Source organism: Cajanus cajan, chromosome 6 (genome assembly GCF_000230855.2).
Source record: "Cajanus cajan strain Asha chromosome 6, NIPB_CcT2T_4, whole genome shotgun sequence".
NCBI lineage: Eukaryota > Viridiplantae > Streptophyta > Magnoliopsida > Fabales > Fabaceae > Cajanus > Cajanus cajan.
In genome coordinates, this window is record NC_138522.1 from 1,273,718 (window position 1) to 1,284,003 (window position 10,286).

Genomic DNA, 10,286 nt, shown 5'->3' on the forward strand with positions numbered 1-10,286 from the left:
TCTCCTTATCATGTACCTAGTGTGTCAAACATACTCTATGGATTGTTTACATTAGGGTCAAATTCTTATATTTTAATTTTGATTAAATTAAGAGTATTTTTTTAATACAAGTTTGGAAGAATTTTTAAGAATTTTACTGAAAATAAAGAATTATTTTTAATAGAAAAATTTCGAAAGAAAGAAAAGCTCTTTTGATTTATATTTAAATAGACTCTAATACTAATTGGATATTTAGAATTTCTGCATATACATTTTCTTGGTGTGTAATACAAGAAACCACCATTGAAGGTTTAGCTCATTCATAGCATGCACGTGTAAGCAATTGAAGTTTTTCTAAGAGCTTGATTGAGGACTATTTACAAGTATTTTTGATCGCATATTATAGATTATTATTGCCATAATGATGTTCATACTACGTCTCGTAAAATGTACACAGTATTAAATACAGATGTCAAATTGTTTTAAAATAAGGTGGTTGGTTCATGTGATTTCATATTTGTTTTTTAATTAATGATTGGGACTTGATTCTTGCTTTATGTTTTGGAGTTGTGACTAATGTACTACTTAATTTTTATAGGATTGATCTCACTTCAAAGAGTTATACTTCATATATATATATATATATATATATATATATATATATATATATATATATATATATATATATGATGTTTTAAAGAAAAATACACTAATCGTATCATTAAACCATTCTCACCCCAACAGTAGAAATAAAGTTAAACTCGATTTTGAGTAAAACCAGCTGTATGATTTTGTTGGATTTAAGGTTGATTTTAATTTTGATTTTTGTTTACTTAAGCTTATTTATTTAATAATTAATTGATATTTTTTTATAACTATTATATGTCAATATCATATATATTATATTTAATTTATTTATTTTGATTTTTGATGGAATGAAAGATACATATATGATTACATAAAAATAAATAAATAAACATGATAATCTCTAATACACGAAGTGAACTAAAAATTCGTACATGACATGCAACATGATACTGAATCTAATTTGTAAAATAAAAAAAAATTATGTAACATTAAAATCATTACGTAGCTTAATGACCTCAATAATTTGGGAAAACAACCCTTTTATATAATATTAGAGGGGTTGAGGGACGAACATAAATAAAATATTAAAAAATTACGTATAATTATTTAAAAAAATTATATTTTTTTTATATATTCAAGAAGTATAATAGTCTATTAAATAGTAGAGATCAAGAAGAATAGTTATCCCACCCTTTGAGGTGCCTCCAACGTAGTGAGAAGATTAGTCACTGCTGTCGGCGGTGGATACTCTAGGAACGAATAAAAAAAAAGAGATCAAGAAAAATTATATATTTGTCTTCTTTATAATAGGTAGATTTTAAAATTATCTCAATTTATTACAACCTCAAATAATGTGAGAAAAATAACTTTTTTATAAAATATGTTAAAATTCTCAATTTATTATTTTAAAAAAGTTTAACTCAATCATATAAAATATTTTTCTAAAAAAAGTAATCTTACAAAATGATATAATTAATTTATAAAATAAAAATTATTTTATATTTATATACATTAATTTAATCGATATTTTTAAACCATGTAAGATCTCTATCATCATTCTACTTAACACTTGAAATTACATTATAATTCATAACTCAGTATAAAATACAAACTAATCTAGAAGTTGTATCATTTTGGTGAATTGACTCAGTCAAATGAATTAAATATGTAAGAAATGCATATAGTGAATTGAGTCGGTCAAATGAATTAAATATGTAAGAAACGCAATTTATTATTTTAAAATATTCTTGAATATAAATAATAAAATATGTAAAGATATACCAAAATAATAAATAAACGTTGTTTACATTGAATTATTGGTTTGACTGAACATCTAAATCAAGAAATATTTTTATAATTTTATGATTTTTTATTTATAAGAATTGAATTCAATATCATGAATTTCATAACAATTTATGCTCGCAATTCAATTAATTGAGCTAGAAATTTTAATATATTTTATGAATATACCAAAACAGAATATTAAAAATAGTAAATATATAATAAATTTGTTTACTCTTATAATAATGATATTATAATTTATGTAAAAAATAATTTTTTTGTTACCCTATAATATAAAACGTTTTAACTAAATTATACTTTTTTTATCAATTATTTTGTGAATTCACAATTTGGATCATTTTAGTTTAAAACATGGATATTTAGTACTTTTAACTTTTAAAATATATTATTTTTATTCTACCGTTAATTCGACATTTATTAATTGTTTATTTTCAGCATTAATTAATAATATCTAACTACTTAATTTACGAGAAAAAAATATTATTTAATTTAAATTAATTTTTAATTGAAAAGATTAAGAGATAAAATCATTAAAAATAAATACACAAATAAATTTTATAAATAATGTCATTTAATGAAATCATTAAAATAAGTTGACTTAATAACATAATTTAAAAAACAAAATAAATAAATTTATTTAATAATAAAATAAAATAAAATAACATTATTTAATAATATTAAAATCTAGTTTTTTAATAACATTGATAAAATAAAACAAAGTTAACAACATTATTTAATATCATTACTAAAATAATGTTAGATAAAATAAATAAAATTATTTAATAATGTTAAATAAATAAATAAATATATTAAAATAATTTTTTTAATATTATTTAAATTAAATAATTGACATTAATTATGTTATTGAAATCTGGTTATTTAATAATGTTATTAAAATAAAATAAATATCATTATTTAATAATATTGTTAATAAATAAATAATTTTATTTATTTATAATAATATTATTTATGGATCTATTTAATTAAAACAATTAATTTAACTAAAATAATATTTTTCATGTTACGACTGAACGTAAACTTGACTGTTAAAGATGTCAGATTAACATAAAATTAAAATTGTGTTTTTAAAAATTAGGAGACTAAATATTTATATTTTAAAACATGAGACCAAAATTATAAATTAAAAATTAAAAACTGCAATTTAGCCAAACGTTTTATATTAACAATACATACCTAATGTTTACATTTAATACACTGGTGGGACTGAAATCAAATAAATCCTAATCATTTTTTTGTTTGATTTGAGGAAATAAGTACAGTGTTAACATCTATAATTTTATTATTTAGTAAATATCGTTACTTACTATTTAATTATTTAAAAATGATGTTTCCGGTCCCAAAGATATTACAAACATTTTCTCTCAAAAACTATTACAAATAATTTTATTAGAAGTTTAGAAAGTTAAGTCTTCAGAAAAGGCATATTGTATTTTTATACAAATTAAAATATATAATTTAAGAATGAAAATTCTCAATTTTTGTTTTTCACAGCTATATTTTCTACATTATTTGTGCATATATTGTTTTCTCCAAAATAACTTCTTACTACGATTTAAATTATTTCTTACTATGATTTAAATTATTTATTATTAATCAAAATATAATTTATATATTTAAAAATATTTTTATTATAATTTATTTATAATATACATTTCACATTCAAAAATATTTTTTTATTATAAAATTTAAATATATAAAAGTAAAAAAATTTATACAATGTACACGCTAAAATATTAATAATAAAAAATACACAAAAGAAAAAGAAATATAAACGAGTCTTCGTGAGAATGGAGCTACCTTATAGAAAAAAAATAATATTTGACTAGACAGAGTGGATTGCATGTCTCGTGACTATGTTGTTTCCTATTAAATCATTGACGATCACAATTGTGTTCCTATTAGGCATGGCAACCGGGCGGGGCGGGGCAGGTTTTACGTTCCCTACCTCCGTCCCCGTAAATTTAAATCGCCTCCGTCTCTGTCCTCGATACCTGTCGGGGATAAAATCTGGGTCTCCATCTTCGCTCCCGGCAGGGTTCGGGTTTCCTCGTCCCGCCCCCGTTCTCGCTCCTATTTTTTTTCTTCTTTTTTTCTTTTAAATAAATATGAACAATTTTAAAAAAAATAAAAGAAAAATAAAATAATATAAATTTTTACATATAAATATTTATAATTTTGGTTTATATATATATATAAATAGTTTTTTAATTATATTATTAAGCGGGGCGGGGATGGGAGCGGGTATGGGGCGGGCCGGCGGGGTGGGTATTAATATCCTCGCCCCCGGCCCCGGCCCCGATTTTATCAGGAAAAACCCAAACCCGAACCCGAACCCGATAAACATGGGTTTTCCCCATCCAAATCGGGACGGGTACTCACAAGAGCGGGTTAGATTGCCATGCCTAGTTCCTACTCAAAAGTTAGGACAACAAGGAAAAATTGTCAAAACCAAAGGCTTCAATTTAACCTAAACTGTTGATTATGCATTCATGTTAGGACAAAGGGGTCAAATTCTTGCTCCAACTCTAGACGCCAAATATTCTCATTTTGTAGGTTTTATGGATATAGAAGCTGACTGTTATGTTTTGAAATTAATACTAACATGGTATTATATTATATGATTAGTAAATAATTATGTTCTTTGAACATGCAATTAAGACTTCAATACTTAAGTTTATATGTATAAAAAAACATTCATAAAAGAAGACCAATTCTTTAAATAAATATAAATATTTCATGGGATTGATCTCTCAATTGAAGAATCAAACCAAAAAAATCTTTCAGTAGAAGGATAATCTAAGTTTACCAAAAAGGAAATTCGTCAAATTTATCCATGCTCTTCTTTAGTAAAATGGGAAAGGAATGACCATACAAACGAACCACCAAATTAATATGATTTAATGAAAATTAATAAAAAACATTATACCACCTCTCAATTAATGGAGTATATATGAAGCTTTTCTAATTCAACAATTTTGGATTCGAAGATCAAAGATGCAAATTAAATTGGTCTTGCATGTTCTAGTTTTGTTGCACTTACAATCTTCTCTGGAATGTAAGGAAGGACCCTTGAAGCTATGATATTCCAAATTTGGCAAAATATCAACGTCGAATGCGTATCCGATACCAATATGTGTACGACACTTTTTGATACATTTGGAATAAGATTTTGATGTTTTGAATAAAACTAAAATTACATGCAATTATATCATTTTGTGGATGATATAGTTTTGATAGAGGAATCAAGGGAATGAATTAACATTAAGCTTAAACTTTGGAAATAGACTTCGGAAACAAAGGATTTTATTTTGTTTTAGTATGAGTCAGAAAGAGTAGGTGCATTGCAATTTTAGTAATAAAGAAAAGGAATATGACTTGGAAGTAAAAAGGGAGGATATGTCATATTACATGTTTCTGAGTTTGAATATCTAAGATCAATTATACAAAATGACGTAGAAATTAATAAAGATATTACACACAAGATACAAGTGAGGTGACTAAAATACAGAAAGATATTGTGATTTATTTGTAATCATAAAGTATCTTTAAAAAAAACCTTATTGTAAGAAAAATGATAGATAATCCGAAAGGATTATCCGAAAATCTTTCCAAATGTATAAAATATTAATTTAAATTATAAAATATTAATATTTTAATATTTCGAATCATGTTTCGGACATTGAATCGGAGAATGTATCATTTCTCTTATTGTAATATTATGTTTAACTATTCTATATGCAGTGCATGTTAGCCTGTCAGGTTTAAAAGGGACAACACGAGAGAAATATAAGAGTAACATAAATGAGAATGTCAATATGAATTTGTAGTTGTGTAGCACTCAGTGAGAAATATATGAAAAAATAATCGGTTCAAATGGTTTGGAATTATAGAAAGAACAAGAGACACTAGTTAAAAGAGTAAATTGCATGATATTTAATCATGTTAAAAGGAGAAGACCAAAAAGGATTTTGCAGGAAATCATCGAAAGAGGTTTTATGGTAAACCTTCAAACTTTAATTTCTATTGTGTGATCCATATATCCTACAACTCTGTTGTCGTATATCTTATTCTACGTATCATTTTAGCTGTAATAAGTAGTTAAGATTTAGAGGGAAAACTTCTTTTGCGTATTGGCATGGGTTGGGGAAAATTTTTGTAACGTCATAGGAAAAGGAAAAATATATGAAACTTTTCTTTTTTTCTTTTTACAACCACCAGTATTATTTTTGTAAATCGTAATCATCATCCATTGACATAGTTATGTATTATCAAAAAACAATCAAAATCTCTAAACAAATATCTACAACGTCTCGTATTTTAAATTCTCAGATGTTACCGTTTAACATTTTTTTTTGTATCCAAGTGCAGAAATGTGGGTTTGCTCCATATGTGCCGGGAATTTGTCCACACATTCACTGAATTTTTTTTAGTTAAATTATTATGCATTGGCACTAACTGCTTGTATTCAGGATTTCTCCAATCTCAAATCTTGCGCCTCAATAGTTTAGAATGATGTCATACATAATGCATATTCATTTCATTATCAATTGAATAATCAAATAATTATGAGGGCATGTCCATATTTACATATTAGGTTGCAGATGCAAAAATTGCAATGAAAATAGACATGACCTTCTATTCTAACTTCTAAGCATTAACCAATCACAGTTTGCTGTGACGGATGGTACTGTTTTACAGCAAGAGAATCATTAAGCGACAGAAACCTTCAATAATTCTTTGGCAATCTTAATGCATTCTGTCATGGGGCAATTTGTCTTAATTGCATTTGTTTCTATGTGAGACCTGCTGGCGGCATAACCCTTCTGCAAGAAACCAACATTGAAGCCTAGTAAATGTCTGGTTTTAATTTAAAGCATTACATGAAGTCGACATGAGCAATCAATGATTCCATTATCTCATTTATGATTTAAGCAAACTAAGTAATCAAACTGACAATGGTTAACATGATAAAGAAAAGGCAACACCTTTCGTTTTTTATTTTATTTTGGTACAGTGCACTAGGAAGACGATCAGTTTTAGTAAATTCGTAAAATTTTGTGCACTTACCTAAAAATGTGTTGTGGCATGTGAACAGCTGAATGTTATACCATAAATGATTTCATAGCTTAACATAGAAGTTTAATTTGTCTTATTTGAATATTCGATATACAAATGAAAAGATGATCTAGACATCATTGATCAATGCAATGATCAATAATCTTTTAACACAATTTTGAAAAGATCCAAGTTAAATTTGTTCCTAACAAAGATCTTCCACAGGAAGAATATGTAATCAATAAAGTACACAATTATGGCTTAATTCTTTTACCATATTAAAGCTTTTATGAAAAGTACCTGGTGCATGGCGCTCATCAAGGTCTTCAGAGGTGGAGAATTGATTTTTGCACGGCTTGCCATCTGAATAAATACATGAAAAACCACCATAAGCCATTGTTCTAATCAGAGTAAGCAACACTATTTTACAATGTAACAAAGATGTCATTTCAAAAAGAAGCACCTCATCCAACTTGATATACCCAAATGGCAACTTGGGATCACTTTCATCCACCATCACTTTTATAAGCTTTTCAAGGCTGTCTTTACCATCACAGCCTATCCATCCCCACTGCTTGGCCAGATTTAACATGTCCATAAGATAGGCACCATCATGAAGAGGTCCTGTCCAAAGAGGTCCTGACACCACCAGGGAGTTTGAAACCTGAAAAGGAAATGAGATACAAAGTAATTTAAGCATTCATAGGAAGTAACGTTTTTCTGTAATTTGAACTCCGCAAAATAAAACCACACAAAGATTACATAAAAGATTGAACAGTTTTCTTCATTCCTAAATCATTCATTACAACAATCGACAGAAATGGCAAAGAAAATACATGCGTGAATCCTAAATGAATCCAAAAGGGGGGTTCTTCATATCTTAGTTGTAATATTCTTGCAATTACCAAGTAAAAGCAGATCTAGGATGAAAAGGCAACGAATATACATGGAACTGATTATTTCTTTATGCGGTAACTGTTTAAATAAAAGTTTAGGATTAAAGATGCACAAGATGTCATATTAAACTGAGAAGGCATAATCTAGCAATATTCCTGAATAGCACAAAAACTCAGAAACATGGACAAACTACTATGATGAAGTCTCAAACAAACCAAGACCATACCTTTGGCGTACTGCAGGAGCAACTGATCTGACCAAGTTGGTCCCAAGAAAATTCATGGGAATTTCCACACTGGTGGCAATAGCCAATATAACCATAATGCCTATAATAATTTGATCAAGTAACAACATAGCAATTAAACGAGAACACACAAGAAAAGGTAACAAGATGTAACACAAACACAAGAAAAGTAACAACATATCAATGATAAATTACCTACTGTCATGAATCTTCCCACGGTTCAATCTGAGCAAGACTCGAAAAACAGGTCCATGAAAAGCATAGTAGGAGAACAAGGGAGTGATATGATACCCCAACAATGCAGCCTCCCTGGCAACCCCACCTATAAGCATTCTCAAACCAACCTCATTCGAATACGGCATAGGGCGCACATAAGCTCCATATGCAGCTAAAGAACTACAGAAAAGTATGTAGTTAACCAACTACCAACTGGTGACCCCAAATCCATTACAATAGAACATGCAAATATGCCTATTAACCAGACATCACAACCACCCCATGTAAGACACAGCCACAAAACAACATCAAATTCAAAATCATCCCAAGTATCCCACCAGCCAAGTAAGATAAACATTAATGACTAATTATGTGTTTAAATATTATTTCTTAAATGAGTTAGTAGTAAAATTCAAGAACAATTTTTTTTTGTCTAGAACATAGATATTCTCCATTGAAGGCAGTCCTGTTTGAGCTGAGTAACATTATTATAGACAACAAAGTTTTCTCTGAGTATTTAACACCATAGTATATTTATGACTCAAACTCGAACCTACCTGCTATGTTTTCTCTATGAGTATTTAACCCTAAACTCGAAACTACCTGTTAAGTTGGAACAATCTCTTATTGATTGATCCACTATTTGTCGATAGAACAAATTTTTTTATTCATCACAAAAACTACTTAAAGTTTCTTAAAAAATTAATCTTGAATTCGGAATCAATTTATCGACGAGGAACCAAATATGTGAAACTTTTTCCTAAAACCGCATTAGTTAATGAGATTATGAGTGGTCTATCATGAACCCAAACATTCACTACATTGTTCTTGGAATCTCACATAAACAAAAACCAGAAAAGAAAAAAAAAGAAGAAAAGAACAGAACAAATGAACAAATGAATTCTTACTGGTGAGGACGGTGTCCACCAGATGAGAAGCCATCAGTGGAAGTAACATAGAGCAAGCCACCCAATTTCAGAGTACAAATGGCAGACCTCAAAAAAGAAGAGTCACTCCCAAAAGAATCCACATCAATAAAATCAAAGAAACTTTTCTGCAAATAATAATCCATCATAACCCTATTAGCCTCCAAATGAGTAACCACCCACCTCCCATCCTCCACCCCCGAAACCCTCGACAAATTCTCCACAATGGTGCTTCCATACTCCTCGTTCCCATCATTCGCCGCCACAAAATCCGCCCCCGCCTCCGCCAGGTACCGGAGCGACCGAATTCCGCACCCACACAACGCATCCAAAATTCGCAACCTTCCGGTGTCCCTCTTGTGCAGCGACGCCGCCAGAACGCCGAGGTCTCGGCCGGTGGCGCTCTCTTGCCGGAAAAACGCGTCTCCGGTGCTAAACTCCAAACCCCTTTCGATGTGATAACCGCTCTCGCGGGCTTCCGGCGTAAAGGAGGGAACTTTAGAACCGACTGACTTAATTGAAGAGGAGTTATATGGAAAATAAGAACAAAGTGACGAAAGGGGTTGACAAACACAAGTGAGAGTAAATAACATAGCGAAAACTAAGACGGAAAGTAATGTGACTCTTTAAAGAGAAGTAATGAAAAAATGTTTAAGCCTGTGAATGGTCTACTTGTGTCAATAGAGTAACGCATGAAGTCAATGTATAGATGTGGTTTTCAGAGCCTAAGTGGTTTTACAATTTTATTTATTAATTTTTTTTAATATATAAGGGACAAAGATCCTTGTTACTGACACAAAAGAAGTATGAGTAGCTTCTAACAATGTGGGACATTCGTGTGGAAGATTTTGACCAAAGAGAGGGAGTTTCATTAATCGTTTAATTGGTCTGAAGTTGGCAATGAATTTACAGCTTGCAACCTGCTGCATCCAAGACAAAAGCTAGAAACTTTCTGAGTTGTTTTTTGTTTTTCTTTTTGGTAAAACTCTCTTTCCCTGAATTTTGTGTTGTAGGTGATGAATGATGGTCCTTGAGTTGTGGCTACAATGGGGTTTCAT

The 10,286-nt window shown here is 29.1% G+C and overlaps 1 protein-coding gene across 1 annotated transcript; it reads right to left on the bottom strand.

Moving 5' to 3' along the window:
* Positions 1-6,405: 6,405 nt before the first annotated feature.
* Positions 6,406-9,957, bottom strand: LOC109797058 (N2,N2-dimethylguanosine tRNA methyltransferase). Its single transcript, XM_020356959.3, has 6 exons — positions 9,211-9,957; positions 8,282-8,482; positions 8,069-8,168; positions 7,409-7,609; positions 7,246-7,308; positions 6,406-6,713 (listed from the first exon to the last, which is right to left on the bottom strand). The coding sequence occupies exons 1-6, from the start codon at positions 9,819-9,821 to the stop codon at positions 6,600-6,602; spliced, it is 1,290 nt and encodes a 429-aa protein (XP_020212548.1). The 5' UTR covers positions 9,822-9,957; the 3' UTR covers positions 6,406-6,599.
* Between the last annotated feature and the right edge of the window lie 329 nt (positions 9,958-10,286).

What these genes read in the sequence shown, in the direction of transcription:
- LOC109797058 (XM_020356959.3), bottom strand. Translation starts at nt 9,821, where the DNA reads ATGTTATTTACTCTCACTTGTGTTTGTCAACCCCTTTCGTCACTTTGT. An exon ending in GCTCCTGCAGTACGCCAAAG is followed by an intron (nt 7,610 to 8,068) that starts GTATGGTCTTGG and finishes TTTCCTTTTCAG; the next exon opens with GTTTCAAACTCCCTGGTGGT. An exon ending in TGATGAGCGCCATGCACCAG is followed by an intron (nt 6,714 to 7,245) that starts GTACTTTTCATA and finishes GGTTTCTTGCAG; the next exon opens with AAGGGTTATGCCGCCAGCAG.